The 22760-nt window shown below is 31.1% G+C and overlaps 1 protein-coding gene across 2 annotated transcripts in view; it reads right to left on the bottom strand.

The window, feature by feature from the left end:
• The window catches only part of defl (Integrator complex subunit 7), an 82395-nt gene that overhangs the window by 56634 nt on the left and 3001 nt on the right, over positions 1-22760 (bottom strand). For both annotated transcript variants that reach the window (XM_085827639.1, XM_085827640.1), the window contains exons 2-3: positions 20432-20530; positions 6392-6521 (exon numbers count right to left, since the gene is read on the bottom strand). In XM_085827639.1, the coding sequence (XP_085683765.1) occupies positions 6392-6521; positions 20432-20528 (227 nt within the window). In that variant the 5' untranslated portion in view covers positions 20529-20530. The remainder of the gene's footprint in view (positions 1-6391; positions 6522-20431; positions 20531-22760) is intronic.

Raw genomic sequence — 22760 nt, forward strand, 5'->3', positions numbered from 1 at the left:
CTTTTTTTTTCATATATAAATGTTTTTGAATTAAGTGCCAATTTTAATATTTTATTTAGTATCATATGTACGAGTATCAAATTTTAATTTTAAAATAATATTCAAGAAAATACTTTCTTTTGTTCCTAAAATTTAAAAATATTAAATATATATATGCAAAATGTGCATATGCAAAGTTTTACAAGTCATGCATATATGCAATAAGTACAAAATGCATTTTAGTTTGTTTATTATGAATATTTTAGAATACACGCTTTATTTTGTTTATTCATTCCACATATGACTTTTGTTTTCCTGCTATACACCAATATGCTATAAGACATGTGCTAGTTGCATAGTGGAACAAACGGTATCCCACCTTCCCCCATAAAAAATAAAAGGGCAGAATTTTTTTCAAGCCTTAAAGGCACTTAAGTAAGTCCATCTGACTTATTCTAAGGCATTTTTTTAAAGATTAAAATATATTTTAAATATGCGTGTCGCAAAGGGTTAAAAGACTTTTTAAATGTAATGCTGTAAGTGAAATGGTTTTATGCTCTTGGTTTCATAATGGTCATTCCAAATAATTGTCTAAAAGTTTTCATGGTAATTTTTTTTTAAAGTTGTTGTCAGATAATTATAATGTATTTCAGTGTTTTCAATTTATTTTGGGGTGCTTTTAATTGTCTTTAATTATTTTTTCTGTTTCAGTTACTTATATGCAAATTTTGCTTTTAAAATTTCACTATAAAATTTTAACTATGGATTCATAAAAATTCATTACGTATTGTATGGCATGTGTTTTCCCCCCTTTTTAAGATTACAGAAATAAATGTACTCATTTGTTGAATAATTTTGGATTAAATAGATTTTTTTCCAAAATTAAAATTCTCAAAAATCCAAGCATACAGCAATTTTACAATTATTAGTTGGATAGCAAAGGTGGAATATAGTCATTTTTGTAATATTTATTAAAAAAAAAATTATCCTAATTTTATAATTTGAAATCATTTTTGTCCCAATGGCTACAATATTTATTTGGTTCAGTAAATTATTTACAAATTACTTCCTAGGTTTTAATAATACCTATAGGTTTGATTTTCAAGTTAAGTATTTAATCTTATATTAATAAATGTAAGAAGTAATGCATACTTTACAAAAAAAAAAAGAATGAAATCAGTTATTTTAATAATTTATGTGAAAGTCTTTAAAAGACATTTTAAGTTTAATTTTGTATTTGTTAATTTAAGTAATATGCTTTTGGCTTCTTGGCTGCAAACATTGCTCATGGTTTTCATAATGGTCATTCCAAATAATTGTCTAAAAAATTCCTTGGTATTTGTGAAGATGCTTAAAATTACTTTGCATACCTATATTCTGAAACTTGAGAAATGTCAATAAATATTATTGTTTTATTAAAAATGTGTTATTCTTTATTTTAATATTTAATAATATGCTTGATATGAAAATAATTACAAAATAGCATTATTTATGTAATATATTGCAGATTTGTTAGAAATTTAACATCACAGCCATAGTTAATTTTGTTTTCTATTAATTCTGATGTTAGTTATAAATTAATGCTGGGTATTATATCAAATGAAAAACAATTATGTGGATTTACAGAAAGAAGGGTTAAGGGTTAAAATAAGGCATAAAAAGATAAAATTTATTTATTTATTATTATTTTTTAAAATTCATTTTGCAATTGAACTTTAGGATGTTCCATGTGAAAGAATTAAAGATAAGAACATAAAAGATCAACTTCACAATTTATCTAAAACAAAAGTCTCGGAATCCTGTTAAGTATTAAGAAATTTATTTCATTTAAATTTTGTCTTCGTATGGCTGGCTGTTTAAATTGAAAGTAAAAATTGGATAGGATTTCTATAATTCGCCCCAAATTCCAGCTAACTCATAAAAGGCAGAAATGTATGAAAATAAAACATATTGAGTTATTTTAAAGTAAAAAATTTACTATCTCCTCGGACTGCGCTATTTAAATTCCACCCTGCGCTGGTATTTCACTGCATAGCCATGGCTCTTCAATACAGCGGCGAAACAGGTTTACTTTGCGTCTATGGAAGCTTTCATTCTTATCCTTAGAGATATTTTGCCCTGGAACCTGTGGTGCTGCTGCGTGATGCGCTAGCCGCTGTGCCACCGGGCCTCCAGATTTCTATATAGCACTGTTCTAATATAGGTATTTTGACACAAAATTGGTCCTGAAATGACATGCCAATTTTTATCCATATTTCAATTCAATGACTCAAATGATGCCCATATTTTAAATTTTGTAAAATCTGTTGCATAATTTAGAGAAATTCAAAAATTTACCTAGGCACATATTTTTCAGTTTGTGACAAGAATAGTTCACTTGATAAACTTCTTAACATATGGCAACCTATTTCCTTTTCCTTTTTGCTTTGTACATGAGCAGAGTAAATGTCATATCATTCCTACTTTCAAATAATTTTAACAAAGTGCCTAAACCATATTTGATGTTGTTATTGCTTTCAACAAATATGCCAAATTTCAAAATGCGCCAATATATAAATTCACATATATGTTCAGAAATTTTGAATAAACAACACTAATTTTTTGCAGGTATGCTTAGAAATACATCTACTTTAAGATGGTGTCAAAAATTTTATAGATTATAATTTAAAATTATTTTCGAAACATTTATAAAAATTATTTTAAAATAAATCACAAAAAATGGGTGAATTTTATTTGGAACGAACCTAAATTTTGAAATGTGAAAGGAAGAATCAAATAAGTTAAATAACAAAAAGGGAGATTAATAAATATATACCAAATTCAATTAAGATTGAGGAGCTAAAAATTTGAAAGCTAATTTTTCACAAACTACTCGTGCGATTTTTTACAAAATTTGGCGGTTTGGCATAATTTAAGTCATAGAACCGAAATATGGGACAAAATTGTCATGTCATTTCAGAAAAAGTCCGATTTCGCCTCAAAAAACTAATGTTAGAACAATGCTACATATAAATCTAATATATATCCTAATACATATCTGCGCTTTCAAGACATGAAAAGTTCAAGTTAAACTTAGTCAATCAGTCCTGGAGAACTGTCCTATTTTTATTCATTTATTAATTATTATTATTATTTTGTGTAAGCTGTAAATTGTTCTTTAGCTTACACAAACAAATCACTTTTAACAATATGAATTTTTTTAACAACTAAATCATGTGTTTTAGAAGTACCCAAGCCATGCTTTTGAGACAAGAAAAATGCAAGTTGAATTTCATCAATCGGCCCAGTAAAATAGGAAATTATAGAATTGTCCTTTCTTTTCTTTTCTTTTTTTTTTCTTTTTTTTTTTTTTTTTTGAGCAGTGTACATCAGTTACATTCCTATTAATAAAATGCTTTCTGAAGTATCTCATTTTTGTGTTAATTCTTTAAAAATGTGACAGTGGAAAACTACCCTTTCACTTCCCATACATTCTATATGAGTTCTATTGCATTCTGACCATACATTCTATAATGAGTATTGCTCGTATAGCTGCCTTCTATCACCCCCTAAAGTTTTGCCCACTTGTTCAGATACACCCGGTAAAAACATTGTTAATTTTTCATTAAAATAAACTGCTGAACTGTAAAAAATAAATTTATTTTACATTCACTAATCTTCTGTTTCCCACTGATACAGATTTAAATATATACGTAATAACTTGAAAAAAATCGATAGCACAGTAAATAGTACATGCATAAGGAAAAAAACTTGCACACATGGGCGAATTTAATTACTTCTGTTCCATTCATGGTTGACACATATTTTTCATTAATCCAACAGAATAGACCCTATATGCACCCAACATTTTTGGAAGCTTAGCACATCTTAATACAATGGACAATACACAGAGAAGTGAGCCATTATGCGTATTAGCAAGCGCAAAAGTGACAAATATTCAGAATAAGCATTAGGAGAGTGTTAAAAAGTTTTGGTTCTCAACAGAAATCTTATTCAGTGAATGAATAAAAGGCACCAGTACTGCAGCATTACATATGATTATGTAATGTGGAATAATTTTGAAATGATGCAGTTCAAATTAATGTATTATAAAGAGTTACTAATTTTAGGAAAGAAGGGGGAAGTATCCAAATTAAAATGAAGAATAAAAGTAACTGCCCTTTAAAATTAGAAATTTGCCTTCATATTTTTTCATCTTACACATTCCCACATTCAAAGACAGAAAGGCTTACAACAGAAAATAGAGCAGCAAAATAAAAGAACTACAATAAGCAAAATATAAATCATCAAATTTTGCAGTACATTTTAAAATAACATAGAAATAAATCTTGAGCACTGCATGTTTGAGACTAAATGCAGTTTCTAGAATCCTACTGATATTTGAGACCAATACAGAAAAAATTCTTTTTTCTGAAAAGTAATTTTAAGGTCCTATTAATTATAAATATTTCAGTCCAATTTAAAAAAATCTTTTGTTATTCAATTTACAAAAATCAAAGTATACATAATGATCATGATCCCAAGGGAAGTTTGTTTTTAACATCACAATCATCAAAAATATAAAAATTTTATATGCCTATTACTTATTCTGAGTAATCATAATTAATTTCAAAATTTTACTATAATATACATAATTTTCATATTTATAACCTGCATTTGAACTTCATAAATATAACAACATTTAGTGAAATTATAGTTTCACTGCTATTATAACATTTTTAAATTCCTTATTTTACACAAAATTGGAATACTCCACCTTTCTTCAAATGCAAACATATCCGGGTTGACTTGATTAAATTCAGGAGAGATGAACAGTTATTCATAAAGGCTTCTGCTCCTTAAATACGATAACTAGCCTTTATAAACTGCACTAAAACATTCCATTATATATACATATAATAATTCTAATAAGGTGGAAGCATTCAACTCTTAACTTGCAGGAGAAGGATAAAAGGAGCAATTGTACAGAAGTAAAAATATATTTCAATTTCTGAACAGCACCCCTCAACATATTCTATTTCTATGTACACTTATTCATTAATTCCAAAATTTATTTACCACAATTCAACATTTTATGCAATAATTTCCCTTTTAGTTACATTATCCATAATCAATTTTATTATAATTATACAATTTTTTAAATATTTCTATATTCATTATAATAATATTCACTATCAAAACATTTAATTTTTGCTGTATTATCTCAAAACACAATTTTATATCACTATCTGTGCAAGTTTCAAAATTATTTCATTCTTTTTTTACTTTTACTTTATTCTTAAAATTTAAAACTTTGAAGCAATAATCTTGTAATAAGCCAAAAATTCTTAACATTCATTCAAAACTTTTAAGCAACAGTCTTCTTGTTAAAATAATTTCAAAATTCTTATCATTAATTCAAACAATTTTATAGTACTTAAATATAATGACTTAGACTGCAATTTAGTAAGCTTCTCTGAATAAAAATATTAAAATTCTTTAGTTTTTTTCAAAAGAGTTATTTAAATTTCTAAAAAAATAAAATTTTGGTTTGCTATCATTTTCATAAACACTGCTATATTTTAATCTAGTACAGTAAGAAAAACAGCATTATGTATTTTTATTTTAAATTGCATCAATTGATTAATAAATTACTTACTTCATGGTAATGAAAAATGTTAAGCATACATTATTAGCAAAATAACAGTAAATATACTCACAAAATTTGTAAATTTAAAACCATATAAAGGGAACATTGAAGTATTACATTGTTTTTCCATGAACAACATTTTTTGCTTTTTCAAAACAGTAAAATCGATTGTTCAATATTTTCCCCTAAATTTAGATGCAAAATCAAAGTCCACAGCATAATTTTAATTCTTGCAAAATTGAAAAAGAACATGATTTAATTTAGTCAACAAAATAGCCACAGTGTAATGAAGATTAACATCGAAGATTTTCTGTCTACTTCTGTTTTCATTATAAACAAAATCGATGACCTTATTTTCTTTATAATGAAAATAGAAGTAGACAGAAAACATCTGCCTAGGCACTTTAAATCACTTTTAAATATAATCTGCTGGTTGATTTTCATTTTAATTATAACTTAAACAATCATGTTTTCAAGCAGCAGAAAGCTGTAAATTTAAACACTAGGATGACGCAGAACAATTTTATAGCTTTGTGGTTGACAACAGATATTGATAACAATTACTTTATTTTGATACATTAATATATTTACATTACTTTTAGGTAAAACATACCTGAAATAACATGTAAATACTGACATTTATAATGCCCAGTTTGCAATGCCTAAAGATGCATCTGTTATAGGAAATTATATATATATGGAAACGTATACCAAAAAAAGTATTTAAAACAAATAATTTAAGGAAGAAATTTTGGAGGAAAATAATATGTCTATAAAACGTACCCAGTACGAAATAATTCAGCTAGCTTCAAACAAGCAGAGTTAATTAAAATTGGAAATGGATACTTTTCAAACAGTCGTGGAAATCTTACAATGGCTTCACACTGTTCTCCAACTTTGGCCGATCTCAAACCTATGAATACAAAATTATGTATTTAATTCTAGAAGTACAAAATAATAACATCATTCTAAAACTACTTTGCTCAAAAAACATAAAAGCATACAACACAAGATCTTAAATCCTGACAACCAGTAACCAGTATGACCTATTACCTGGACTTCCTACATTTTTTTTTTTCTTTTTTTGAAATTTTCTACATTTTACACAGTGTAGGAATGAATAATGATACTAAAGAAAAACCAAGTACGTGGTAAATATATTTTATTCTGATTAGCTAAGCTCTTGTCATCTCTTCTCCAAGTGTCCTTATTCATGCAAATGTTGAATTATTCTGCCTGTTACAATTTTCATTTCCCACTCTCGAATGGTTGTGGGGAGGGGGAGGCATCATTTTTCTAGCTTATCTTGCCTTGTATACTATGAATGAACCCCAAAGACCAATATTTGTTGGAAGTGGAATGCTCTAGTTTGTCTGGAGTGGAATGTTGCAGTTTGTTAAGTGAGTGCTGGTTTTCTTTTGTTGGCCTAGCATTGAAGAAAGCGAAAGATTTAGGTCCTTGTTTAATTTAATTTCATCTTTCTGATTTGATCCATCATATTACTTTGTTTAGTCAAACATTATTAGAATTATTTTATAGGAATTACAGTTTTGGTGAATCTTTGATTTACTCTGCTTTTAAAACTTTATATACATCAACCAGCTAATAAATTCTGGAATTTTGCACATATTTTTAAAGATAGCTTTAAAAAACTTATTCTAAAAAGTACCTTTTTTAAAAATCAATGCTGCAGCTAGACCACTGTGGAATTTTTTAAATATTTTTAATATAAAATCTGAAATGTGAAGCACTGAAAAGTCATAAGAAAACAGGTCTGCAGAACTTTTAAAAATGCTCCCACAGGCAGAGAATTATTAAATTAGACAGAATGCATTAACACATAAAATAAAACTGCTTAAACAACTTACGTTGCAAAAAATTTATAATAAAACGAATGTTAGCATTAAGCTCAATTTTTTATTTTGTTGCTGTACATTTCTGTGATGTAAAATTGATCAGTTTTCCATAAACTTGCCCTTAGAGGGCAGTACTGGACAAGCCAAGATCAAGTGAACTTCAAGATCAAGTGAATAAGAAACTGTCTTTAGTGCCTGAACTGTTTAATAAAAATGTTCTGTTAAAAGTCTTTTAAACTATATTTTTAGAACGGCAACTTCTAAATAATTTATTTAATGACTCATATCAGCCATTCTTGTAAAAAAATATTCTTTGCTTGTAGAGACATTAGATATTTTTTAAAGCATCAAAGGTGAAAACGAGCAATGCCTTTGCCAGGAATCAAACCACGGACCTCTGGGATATGCACCCAGTGTGCTGACCACTACACTACAAAGGCATGCTATGAACGTGGGACAAATACCCTATATACAACTCCTTCTAAGGGTGACTGGGGGGTTTAGGGGACCCAATCGCCAAATCCAGGGTGTGGAGAATCCTCATCCACACCCAGGACTTTAGTTCAGGCTCCACTGTAGAGATTTTTGGTTATTTTTAAAGCACGAGAGATGAAAAATGAGCAACGTCTTCGCTGGATATCGAACTACGGACCTTTGGAATATGAACGCAGCATGCTGACCACTACACTACGAACGCATGCTAAGAAGGCAAGAGAAATACCTTATATGCTATAAGAATAAATGTGCCGATTAATGAATCAACCTCTTTTTTTTTTTTTTTTTTTTTTAATTCTGGACAAGCTTTTAGTATTCTTCGATGTTAATCTTCACACAAGACAGGTGAGTTAGCTTGTACTTATTTTCTAGCTTGCTCTATGTCTTGAATGAGTGAAAGAAGTTTTTATTCATGAAATACATTTTAATTTGAACCTCCTTATGTCTAGTAGACACCTTTAGTTCTTGAAAATAGGATTTCTTTTAACTTCTGATAGTGCATGGGAAATGAGTATCTGCTCATACTCAGATTGTCCTAACATTAATTGGTGTCTGCAGCAAGATCTTTAGAAACAAACTTTTAAGAAAGTATTTTAATAGTTTTGATGTAATAAAGTATATTTAAGTTTAGAATCATAACTATTTTGTAAAGTGTTTTGTTTCGATAGTTAAATATGGAAGCTTTATAGGCTCTGAAGCTTAAGCAGGGAGGTTTATGCCCTTCTTTTGTGAAAACAGAAAAAATTTCAAACTGGAGTTAGTAAAAGATTTTTTTAATGTGTTTTTAGATATAAAACGTCTAGATGATAAAATTCTTGATTTGTTAACTTAAGACGTGAACACTTTAGGGGACAATGCCACTAAAGAAATTGAAAGTTGTATAGTGTATTCTGATGATCTTATAATACTAACTCTGAAGATTAATGAACAATTACAATTTTCAGATAAAATTAATTTAGGAATGAAAGTAAATGATAGTACTTGCTGTAATACAAGCAAATAATTGATTTAAGAAAATTGAGCTAAACAAATTTCATGAGGAAAAGAATAATTGGCTGCCATTTCAGTCACAGTTTGATAAAATTCACAGTGATTTGTATGAGAATAACAAATTCTTCTATTTGATTCAGTGCATGAATCTTCACGTGCTAAAGAATTTTTTCAAAGCTATTCAGTGATTCCAGAAAATAGTCTATATTAGGGAAATAATTAAATAAATTTTTCTAATGTTAAGGCACATAGCAAAGAAAAATTACCTCTTGATAAACTAATTTCATTCGAGAGCCTTAGAATCTTTAGGATTGAATTTGAACAAAAATTCAACATGGTTATTTCCAATGGTATCTTGTCTCACACAGGTTGTTTTAAAGGTATGGCAAAGGAGTTCGCTCTTGATCAATTTCTTGCTCAGCAGCATTAGTTAGGTTATCATAATGAATAAGCATTTCAATTTTTGGACAATTTGCTTCCAAATCTGACAACCAAATATAGTTGCAAAATTGGATGCTTGGGCTCCGAGGTATATCTCCACATATTACTTTCTCATCTAAAAATTCAAATTCTAGATTTGAATGTTTACAAGGATTGGCTGAAAAAAATTTTCTCTAAGATTTGTAATTCTAATTTTTGTATTCTTTAATTTCTGGTTCTAAGTAACCACAATATTTTCTTTAGAGGCAATTTGTAACCCCAGTCCTGTGGCTAATGATTCCAAAACTGGTTGTAATGAACGTTTTCTGTCAAAAAGAGTTCTCAATAAAGTTACGGAAAAAAAAAAACGAAAGCAGTATCCTTAGTGCTGGTAGTAATTACCACCCAAATCTATGATTTTCTGCCAATGTTTTAGTAGCTTTTCAAAGCCTTCGGCCCAGAAACTTGATGGTTGTGAGTCCAAAAAGATCATCCTCATTTCAGACATCCTATGCAGAATGGAAGATAACACCAGCAAGATTTTGCTGCAGGTGTGAAAAAAAAAGGTAGACGTCCAAAGGTGTGATGTTGGGTTTATATGGTGGGTGTGGCAAAAGTTCCCATTCGAGTTCGTACAGAGTCCAGCCGGTGAATGCTGACACATGTGGTCTTGCATTATCTTGATGAAGCATTACCTTTTTGCACCAGAATTCGATGATTCTCCTTCATATCATTATCAGCACAGAGTAGCATCTTGCTGTACATCTTACTGTTGAGAGTTTTACCTTTTCCCAGATACTCTTTATACCACAGCAATCCCATCAGATACAAAGCATCATCTTTTTGTTCGTCAAATTGTGGTTTGCAATGCTGCAGATGTGTTCGGTGGGCACAATCAATCCACTTTTCAGCCTGTGTTGTTGAATCTACTTTTCATCACAAGTGACGATTTGGGCCAGAAGTTTGTCCTTGTGTTGATATTTGAGCAGATTAGTGCAGGCCTTAACATGTCTGTCTTTATCTGCTTGAGCCAGCTCACAGTGACTGAACTTGTACGTCAAGTATATGCGATGCATAGCATGACTAATGGATATGTCACTAATGTCTAATTCCTTAGCAAGCTCTCGACTGGTTGCACACTTATCTTCCTCTACAAGTTCTCGCAGACAGAGAGATTCACTCATCAACATCAGCAGGTCTACTAAACCTGTACACATGATTTGGAGACACTCTGTAAGAACTCGAAGTAAATAATGGTTCTAATCTGGTAGTGTGATAGTTCCATTTTAGACACCTTTTACTTAATGATCATGATATTTTTTTACAAATTTTACAACATAGTGTTCTAAAGCAAGCCTCTTTCTTTCAAATGACAAAAATTATTTGACAAAATATAATTAAACAAGCCAATGTGAACTGTTTGTGCAAATGATATTTGCGGTATTGGAAAAGATCAATCTAAGAGTACTGTAACATCTTTATACTTTTTGACACCAGCTATTCTTACCCAGAAAGTCATTACAGCTACTTCCACAGTACAAGTTGTCCTGGCAATGTGCTATTAGCCTCTCTTTTCAGAGTTCTATTTCTGGACACAAAATAACTGAATGAGCTTTACCACTAGTAAAGCACTAACAAACTGTTTACAAAACTTTGAAACCTGAACATTATGAAATAATGAATGTGCATCATAACTGTTTTTATTGCCATGCATTTTACTGCAAAAAATACAAGCATAATTTTTAGTAGTAAAATAATAATAATAATAATAATAATAATGGCAGTAGGAGCATTTGCCCATTTCTTAAATTTAAATTTACCTTTTGCTTTATGATGATATTTTTCTTTGTGAATAATACTATCAAGTCCATTACAAAACAACTTTAATCTCTCCTCACCCTTCACTTTAACCTTTATAAATAAATTTCATTGATTCGTAAGGTGGGAAAGATGTTGAGGGTGAGGAGAAATTACAGTTGGCTAGTGTCTAAAGAGCTAGAGCTTTGTACAGGCAAAGATGAGTGTGTATGAGTAGTAAAAGTGAAAACTAGAAATGGTATATTGGTTCACTCTGACTAGAAACTGTACCCTCTCGAAGTGAATTTCTGCAGTATTGATACTATTAATTTGCTTTTACTTCTGAAAATAAAAAATAGGCTGGAGTGTTGTGAAACTGATCGGTGCTTTAGAAACTTGCTTATAGAAGGCAGTACTGGGCAAGCGAAGATCAAGTGAACTTCTAATAAACTGTCCTTAGTTTTTGAGCTCTTTAGTAAAAATGCTATGGTCTTTTTACCCTCTGAGTGCCATGACTGGCTTTATCCGGTCATGAGATTTTTTTTCACTTGGTATATATATATATTAACTTATAATTTATGATATTTTAATTTCTTGAATAATATAAACTTCATCTTAATGAATGTAAGTTTATGAAAATAGAGACTACAATAAGTAAATATACAAATTTAGCTGTACTACAGAATGTTTAAATACAGATCTTCATAAGAGATCCAAAAACCTGTGCCAATCAGAGGATTAAACTATATTTTTACAACTTTGAGAATGGCAGCTTCTAACAAATTTTATTGATTTAATGACTCTTATCAGCCATTCTTGTAAAAAACTGTTCTGTATTATGGGGGAATAAAAGTGTTGATAAATGAATAAACCTCGTTCATTTTTTGTTTCTATACCAAGCATCGCCTTTAGCATTTTTTAGTGTTCATCTTTGCATTACACAGATTAAGTCAAGTAGTCTTTTTTTTTTTTTTTTTTGGTTTACTATATTGTTTAAATGAGTGAAAGACATTTTTATTTGTGAAGTATGAATTTACTTATGTCTGGCAGACATCTTTATTTCTTAATCTTAATCCTTCTTTTGTCTTCTGATGGTCCACAGCAAATCAAAATTACCTTTCGATTTGAGTATAAACTTCTATCCAGAATTTCTGTCCTAACATTCTGAATTAAACCAATTTCTTACTAATATATGCTAAATTCTGAGATAAATTCAAAATTGTGTTGAAGAAATTTTAATTACAGGTGTGTTTTTCGTGTTACTCCTTTCAGCCAATTTCTTTTTACAGACAGATGCTTTAACCTTTAACCTCTCACATCATATGCTTTAACCCTTAGCGCTCCACACATTTTTGTACCACTGCCTGCCAGCAACTCCAGAACATTTTCGCAGCGAAACGAGTGAAACAGAGTCTTATTTTAAGTGAGAAGAATTACATGTGCTTGTGAATGTTTTTAATTTTATTTATTCTATACATACATATGCACTTTCTTCTTGCAAATGAAAGATAAATGTTAAATTTTATAATACATCATGGTGTGATATCTTTGGAAACAATCTCCCATGTGCATCCTCGGTTAACTTGGGCAAGTGTCACATCGAAGTCTTCCTGGGAATCTTCATCTTCACTTTCAATAATTCTCATTCATCATTTCTTTGGTAGTATTATTTTGGAACCACTACTTCAAGTGTCAGAATTATAATCAAAACCGTCTTTTAACTGTCAATATCTTTTAACACTTGAAAATCAAACACGTCTTCACAACCACTTAACTCTAAATTCTCATCATGCTGCATAAGAAAGGTTAAAAAATGTTTTAATCATAACAGTACAGAGACTGAGCACGTTTTAACTACAGATAACAACTGCCAACAGCGATGATACCATGGCATCTTAAGCGTAATCATGCTAAAAACATTTGGCTCTGCAGCAGAGCCTACGGAGCTGCGGAACAAATGCCGGATGATCCCATAGCACAGCCAATGGAGCTAAAAACATTTGGCTCTGCAGTGGAGCCTTTCAGAGCTGCGGAACAAATGCCAGATGGCCCCGTAGCAGAGCCAACAGAGCACTAAGTGTTAATAATTGGTTATTTTGCTTGAATTTCACTTTGTTCAGTTTGTAAAGTTTTTAATTCTTTTGCAGCCTAAGTAGTGCAATACAAAGTCCGTAATCTGGACTTGTTGGGACTTTGGCGATTCCAGATTAGGGGTTTTTCTGGATTATAGATCATCAATTTAAATCTCGTAAAATGGCACGCAGAAATTATACAATTAAAAATATGAAACCGTAATTTATGAAATAAAGAGCAATTATGATCTAAAAGATATCAAAATTTACAAAAAAAAAAGAGCTTAATATTTATTTGTTTACTTTATTAAACATTTCTTTCAGTGTAAGTTGTTTAAGTTGCTTCTTTTTTTGAGCTAATACTTTCTCTTTAATTCTATAAACAACATAATTTCTTGTTCATTTACAAAGTTCCACTGTTCAAGTCCTGTAATTGCTGTGTCGAGAATACCGACTAACTTGTCAACCAAAATTTTTTCGTTTTCAATAATAACCTCTCTGTCACTTTCTTCACTATAGGAAGCGGTATTTTCTGGATCTAGAAACATACTACAAATTTCGCTGTCCGTTAATTGATTGATGATTGGGGCATTGTCATCACAATGAAAAACTTCTGTTATATCATCTTCATTTATTACCGCTTCTCTACATTTCTTTACAAATTCCAATAATTGGAAAATTTCACCTTTAGTTTGTGATGTCCGAAAACCTTCAAATTCACGGCTATCATCTTCATCATGTATCTGGAGACACATCCTCCCAACGCGTATGCGTAAACGCATTAAGGCACATGCGTAAACGCATTACACGCATGCGTAAAGCAAACAAAAAAAAAGTTTGTGGCCTTGAGTTCCGGTTTATAGCTCATTCTGGATAATGGACGTCCGTATTATGGACTTTGTACTGCACTATCAATTTTCCCTGATAAATTAAGAAATTTCTGAAATTTGAGAATTAAAGAAGACACATTTTATTTTTCAATAGAAATATAAGGATAAGCTATTTTGATACTTACGTATGAACGCCACTGCAGCAGAAGTTGCGCTGATGCGCCAATAAAAAGCAATCCTGTTGTTCACACATAGTTATCTTTTGGATACTTTTTTGCCTTGTAGTGTTCTGATTTTTAACGCCATTTTTTAGTGCTACGAAAATACGTCTTTGTGATTTGCCAAACAGAGAGAAATATGCAATTTTATTTTTTCAGGAGCGAAATAGTTTAAAAAAAAAACGAAAATGTACCAATTCGCATGATATGAAACTTTATTTTGGTAAACGTATGTTTTGGAAATTTAATTTAAGACAGTGTGATCAGCAAGTGGGACTTAGAAAAGACAACTGGTTTGAAGGAAGCAGAATTCCATTTTGTTCAGCTTTGAGCTTTATATACTGATGGTGCGAGGAGTTGACGTCGATTAAATTTTGCGAAAAGCAACTTGATTTATTGGATAAAACTGTTAGAGATTCGAACAATTACATGCGTGAATTATGTGTCTTGGATATGGAGAATAAACCAAACAAGAAGGTAAGTGGACCAGATTGCACTGTAAAGTTTGTTTACTAAGCGTAAAAATAATTGTGGTCGAGTATTATCTGAAGAGTGGGTGTTTGGTGGTACATGTAGAGAAACAAAAGATTCGTTTGTTGTCACTGTTGCTAATAGAACTGCCTCTACCCTTCTTAATAAAATTATTGAAAACATTGCAGATGGTAGCACAATTTATTCTGACAGTTGGAAAGGTTACAAAACAAACAGAATAGAAAAAGAAGGATTCCTACATGCTAAAGTTAATCATAAATACAATTTTATTGATCCTGATACAGGAGTTCATACACAGACAGTTGAGAGAATGTAGGGCAGTGCTAAATGGAAGAACAAGAGACATAGGGAACAGCAAGACATCATTTAGAATCTTATTTAGCAGAGTTCGTATGGCAACAGCATCAGGTCAAAGAAAATAGAGTCTATGTTTTGAATCTATGTTAAAATTTATATCGGCCCATTTTCCACCAAAATCCGATTGACTACTTTGATTTTAAATAAAGTGTTTTGGTTTATGAAAGTGATTTGATTTTATGATTTGTGACAAAAATTTTAGATGTAGTTTGGCAGCACTTAAAAACCGCCAAATCTGCAGCTGCGGTGGCATTAATACATAAGTACCGCTGTTTTCATTAAGAATATACTAAGTATATAAAACAGAAAAACTGACACAGAAGTCATATTTAACATTTTAATTGTAACTCTCACTTTTGTGCTACAAATTATTGATAATGTTAACTCTTTTATTTATAAATAGAATATTAAACACTCCAATTTTATTTCTTTGAGATTAAATTTATTCTGTTTCTACAACATTATAAACTCTTTTAAGTTGTACAAGAAATGGTTTTAAGTATAGCTTGCTATTCGGTCATACTTCATGAATTAGAATTTGATAATTTTTTTTGGTACTTTTGACGTTTCGCCGCCTCAAATCTCATCAAGCAGACTTTGTTGGCGACAACATACAGTATAAACATAAAAAATGTTAGCAAATGTTAATTCTAAGAATTTTTTATTTTGAAGGCATAAGCATTTTAATATGGTTTAAAATTTTGTAAAAAGCCAATAAATTTGTAAAAAGACATTAATTTAAGAAATTACTATGCTTTCATGGTTCAAAATCCTGATTCGCCAGTTCGTATCATGTGACCCCAAGTGATCTCATCTCACGTAAACTACACTACAAAAATCTAATTCTTTCAGTAATTATCTACATTAATTTCAAGTTAAATCTTAATTTGGAATACAAGTTTAAATGCAAGAATTATTTCAATTCGTATGAATAGCTTACTCAGAAATTATGTAAAACTGCAGTGCTTTACTTCGCTAGTGCATTCTCATTAGAATGATGAATTTAACGCTTGATTTTGCCTTTTCAATACTTTCTTCGGGTGAGCGGTGTGATTGCATTCTAATTGACTTAATTACCGCATATTGTCTTAGGTAATAAAAATTAACTATCTTGTAAAAATTCTCTGTAACTGTACTGTAACAATTGTATGCCAGTATTGAAAGAAACAATCAATCTGATAAGAAATGGCTGCGACTTGTTTTGAAACTGAGGTGTAAAAGGTTACCAAGAAAGATATTCCGTTTGTCATCAGTTGTACCATTACTGGCGACTTTATCATTCACGCCAGCAAAATGGAAAAGTACCTTTTTTTTTTCACTCTCTGTAACCATAAAAGAAAGAGCATGAAACAGCAGAAATTTGTAAAAATGTTATGTATAAATAATTTTAAAATTATAATGATTATATTTTAAGATGAACTAAGAATTTTTTTTTCTTAATTTAATTTCAGGATTGTGTAAAGAAATACCATCACTCTCCATCACAGGTTTAAAATCAATACAAATTCTATGATTTAATTTTTTAAAAATCATCATGAATTCAATTTCATTGCAATGAAAAAAAGAAAAAACAAAACATTATCAAAAGTTGATGAATTATTACAAATGAAATATTACAATACAATAAATATATATATTATTCTTTAATGCCTTTTAAACTGCAATAATATATTATTTAACAGTGAAAAAAATATTTGCAATAAGATTAATAAAAAAATCTGCTGTTGAACAGCAATTTGGTAGTTTATGCCAAGAAAGTGGTGAATATTTTACTGTCCAATTAGAGAAGCAACTACACTCACAGCAAAAATCGTCATCCATCTACAACAAAGATTTACAATTTATTCAGACTGTTGGTAAACACATAAAACAGAAGAGTTGAAAAAGCAGGTTACAGACATTTTAATTAACTATAGATTTCATTTTGATTCAACAACAACTGTTCATTCACAAAATGATGAAATATTGTTGCGCTCCAAATCAGTGAGGTATGGTTCGACATCATGCATCTTAGCTTGCTGTGAGGATGTTACATACGTTCACCACGATACTTGCCCAGTTCATGTGGTGAAAGTTCTTGCGAGAAGCAATGCTTCAGATGTCATGCTAATCAATCATGGAAACATGCCAAATTATATGAAGTAAGCATGAACTTGGCGATAATCCTGGCACCAACTTGACATTTAAAAAAACAGGTGCTACAGTAATAAGAAATATCAAAACTGCTTAAACAGATTACATTGAAAGAAATGTTTAATATAAAAATAAATGCAAGCATTAAGCCTGTTTTTATTTGTAAATTTTATTTCACTCAATATTATGAAAATATTTTATTATTTCACAAACAACTATTTTATACATTTAATATTATAATCTCTCCATATCATCCTACTAAATTTGAAATGAAGATCTAAAATCTAGGAATTTCTGAAATTCCGAATTGTCGAAATCCTGACAATTCTGAATCTTGGACTTTGTACAGCATTCCTGAATATCTGAATTGCAATCACTGGTCAATTCAGATTCGGGAAAAATATTATTATATTCCTTCAAAATATGCAAAATACCATATCTGCCGACGTATAAGATGCACTCCCATTTTTATATACATTTTTGAAGAATAAAACCTTATTGCTAATTATTATAGTAAATTTACAATATTTTAAATATAAAGTAATATAAATTAACACTTTCTGCAAATCTATGAGTTTTTCAGATCCTCTTCCTGATTCTTATCATTTTCCAAGTTGGGGGTACGCCGAAATGCCGCTCTGCAGCCTTGTTTCCATGTCCTTTTGCATACACAATCACACGTAGCTTGTATGTTATTTTATAACAATGCCTACATTGTTTTTGAGCCATAACTTGCCAACATTTTTAAGAAAATTGAACAGTAGAAATTCTACACTTTTAAAAGCCATTCACAAAAATTGGAAAGTTTAAACAAACCCAGTGTGATCATCGATAACAGTGCATGTGCATTCACTGAAATCTACGTAACTGTAATATTCCCACCCCCTCACAAGGAAATGAAAAAAATTCCGTAACTCTGAATACAGCTAATTTCCATAAATGAATGTAATCAAAAACTGAGTATAGACGTATAAGATGCACCTCATTTTTCAGACCTGTTTTCAAAGAAAAAAAAAACGTACATCGTAAATGCCGGCAAATATGAGAAATAGCATGGCATATATAGAAAAACATTCATAACCATAATTCTGATTTTATATTTTAATCAGAATTGCTTAGTATTGCAACAGAGTTTTTTTTTTTTTTTTTTTAGGTTTCAGGTGGAATAGATCGTGATTCTATTCCATAGAATTAATTTTTCATGAGTTCACAAGAAGAGATCTAGCATAAGTATAACTTTAGCTTTGGATCCATGACGGAACAAGTTCATTTCGTTTCCTTTACCATTATCAAAAATGAATATTTAATTTTAATTGTTTATAAAGTGAATAATTAATTTTATGAATTTATAAAATGAATATATTTTCTTTTTACAGTCATTAAAAGATATAGTGGTGTTCTATCCTGATACAAGATGATGAAAGTGGATTCTTCCATGTTCTCAATTTGGGAATATGAAAAGCTCCATAATGTCTAAACACATGTCACTGATACATCTAATAGAGGATGATGCAAGTAGTTCTTTCTTCTATGTTCTCAATATGGGAACATAAAAAAAGCTTCAGAACAACTAAATACATATTACAGATACATCTAATACATCTAAATACATGTCATGATTTCACATCACGAGTTCCGAGATACCATGAATTTGAAAAATTGAACATTTTAAAATAAAATAAGGTAAAAATATATGGTACTATTCCGTTTTGAGGACCGTAAAAGATTGCAGTGAAAATGTCTGTGCAAAAGTGCTAAATCTAAAAAATGACACTGCGCACACCCTTGACTTTATCTATGTACACATTGACCTATTTTCACTTAAAAAGTAAAAGAAAATTGACAAAAATCCAATTGTTTTTAAGCCTTGTAAAATGCGGCAAATGAATAAGTGGGAAAGTCTGTCCTTTACCAAGAATTTTTTCAAAGAAAAGGCATCATTCATTATAGAAAATTATGTTTGAACAACCAACGAGATGAAATTATGCTTTAGCGATAACTCAGTAGGGAAATAGCGATGCAGGCATCCATTCAGTTATGTTTAGCAATTTTTATATAAATTATAATAATGATCTTAAATAGTTATTTACTCTTATCCTTCATTCAGTCCTGTTTAGCCTTTTTTACATAAATTATAATAATAAAAAATTATTATATGAAATTAACCTTTCATCTAAATTAAAACATCAATCTTAGTTATTTATTATTATACTTCCTTTCTTGCGTTAGGGTTGCTGCAATTATTTTTGGCAGCACTAGCATCAACAATAGTTTGGTGATTTTTTACAGCCCTCAAAACCGAATAGTACCAAATATATTTATGGGTGCCCCTTGGGGAATATCGATGATTTTTGGCGGTACATAGACACCCAGTTTGTGCATTTCTTTGATTTGTTACTTTGGCTTTATGTAGCAGAGATGCCAAAAGTTTATGTAGCGAAAACTCGCCGCTACACAAATTCAAAATAACGAGTCAAAGAATTGCACAAACTCTGTATCCATGTACACATTGACCTAAAAAAATCAGATAATTGCACAACTAGGCATTGCGCTCTCTTTTGACTTTGTCCATGTACACATTGATGTATATTTTCTCAAAACGTCAAAGGAACAGCCAACCAAAAATATGTAATCTCAATAAACTATATTTTAAATCAAATATTGAAATAAGAAAAATTATCTGAACTAGAATCTGTATACTGGCATCGCCACATAAATTCACAAAAATTAGATTAAAAAATATCCTCTGTAGTGCTGGTATCCTCTGACGTTTGACCATATGCATTTCCTTCTCACAAACAGGACACTTATAATGATTACTAAATTAACCTTCATTTACACACCAGGCAATTAATGCTTTTATCCCCTTCATTCCAAATCGTAAAGGAATTAAAATTACCCTTACCACATTCAGCCATTTTACCATGTAAAACATAACATAACCAACATTCTTCCTAACCAACACACACACACACAAGCCCTTAAAAATCTTTTCCCACCACTCTAAGTCACCGCAATCATGCAACCAATACGTTATAATAAGGTTTCCATAACATTCAACTACTCAGATTACCATAAATGAAACAACTTAGCGATAATCCAAGGTGCCCCCTTAAATCTACTCTAACCTAAAATAGTGCTATATTTGGGAATTTTACATTACCTTTGTCAAGTTCTGTAAGAGCAGAATTAGCATCTTGATCAGGTTCACAGGATGATGTTTCTCCAATAATTGAAAGACGCGCAGAAACAGAAGCCATTTCTAAAGACAAAAACATACATACAAACAAATTTTCATTTAATCAAAAATACATACATTAAAAAGAAAAAAAAAAAAAAAAAATGCTTTCCATCTTGAACTTCAATGTAAAACATTTGATATGCAAATCTAATTACCAAGTGTAATACACAAAAGATGTTTAATACAGTGCTTACATATTATCACAATGACTTTGCAAGCTGTATGATTTAATACCAGTTATAAATAAGCATGACTTTATAACACGGCTGGGTATGCCTTGACAATCCTGCTAAATTAAAAAAAAAAATTATGTTGTCCAGTGCAGCTGTAATTCACTACAACATCTGTATTTTCATTTGATATAAATCTGGACAATTTTTGATAAGCCATCTTTAATTTTTATGAACAAGGATATAAATTAACTATAATTACTGCATTTTCCCCCTGCATTATGGGAAAAAATTTTGAGGGTTGTAGAATAACATTTGAAACATCTGTGAAATGGACAAAGACCAGCTGGATACGGTCAACTTAACAACAGATTGAAGCAATTGAACCTGCTGGACGGTTGCACTTATGTTGTTCTTAAGAAAGCTTCTGGTAAAATAGGATAGCCCATCAAAATAGCAGAAATTGATGAATTTTTATTACAAAATGGATTGAATGCTGATGGAGCACTGACTATTTGGTGGATTGTGCAGGAGACTGACAAATGCGTTAACCCTTTCCGGCACAATTCATAGAAGAGCAGAAGAAAATTAATAACAATTAAATTTACCAACAAAATACAAACCCTTGCTGAACATCATATCTCAAGTAGAACCTTCAGGGCATGGAGTGACAATTGCAGGCTTAAGAGATCCTCAACCCTCCAACATGACCAAGATATTAGAAATGACATCAACCTCAAATATGAGACTTTCAAAATTTCCAAAGAGCCTTACAATATTCTGTGCCCTCTCCCCCAAACAAAAATTTATTTAAATCTCTTACAGCCTTGTACCAAGAAAGATCCCACCGCAATAATAATAATAAAAAAAAAAAGGGTGACCATACCATTGAGGAACTCATGATCTTAACTCAAGATCTGACGATCGCCTACACAGACAGCTCTTACGACTCCAATTTGAACAGAGGAGGAGTGGAAGTCTTTTTCATCGGACCAGACGGAGTGCAGAAATGCCACAGTATTCCTGTTGGGAAAATCGCCTTCAACTATACATGCGAGCTCGTCGCCATCAAAAGTGCTCTGGAGATTTATCTCTCTAAAGAAGACCAGAGTTCCAAAGGCATCATCATCTTCTCTGACTGCAGATCAGCATTGCAAGCGATCCAGAAGGGCAAATGTCAACTCAGTCATCAGATGATCGAGCTCACAAACAAAATCATTGCTGCCCAAAGATCCTGCATCTTACAATGGATACCGGCTCATGTAAATATTTTTGGTAATGAGAAGGCTGATGAGCTTGCAAAGGCATCCCGTGATTCTCCTCAGCCATCTAACTGCCTAACCCTCGTTGATGCCAATGCAGTTGCCAGCCAAAGACTAATCGGTCAAGTTAAAGGAAACTCCATCCCGGAATTGAACTGCGACAGAGTCATATCGACTATCATAACTAGACTTAGGACAAATCACTTAAAAGGGATGAGGATTTCTGCAGACGGACAGTGTAGTTACACCAACATTTGTCCTCATTGCCCAGATGACATCCCACTGTCTCGCCATCACATCTTCAGCTGCCTAGCAATCCAGGCCAGACTGTTTAACATCGGCATTGAAGACCCAGTGGACGTACTTTATACTGATAGAGCTGCCGAGGTTGCTATATAATTGCACTTTGACATAGACACTACACCATCAACCCTTTCCGGCACGCTATATTTTTGTTGGAATTTCAAAAAAAAAAAAAAAAAAAAAAAAAGGGGGGGGGGAGTAGGCATTCTAGTCAGACATAGAGGAGTACACAGGTAAAATTTTGTGAAGACAGTACTTATCGTTTTAATTCTGTGGGTGTGCCCAGAGTTGGCACACTGAATGAATGGAGCTTTGAAAAGAGTGCTAAAATGAGCATTGCTAGGAAACACAAAAAAGAGTAAGAGATTTTGAATATGATTAAAAAACACTAGATCCTGAATACTGTAGCAGATTTAGTATTACCCAAGGTGTGCCACAGAAAAGCCTGCCACTGCAGCCCCCTAAAAAATTTCTTCTTGGTTGTATGATGATTACATGCACATGAATGGAAAAAAA

This window comes from Stegodyphus dumicola, chromosome 12, assembly GCF_044657685.1.
Source record: "Stegodyphus dumicola isolate Sdum_Otavi_A_Nest chromosome 12, ASM4465768v1".
In the NCBI taxonomy this organism is placed as follows: Eukaryota; Metazoa; Arthropoda; class Arachnida; order Araneae; family Eresidae; genus Stegodyphus; species Stegodyphus dumicola.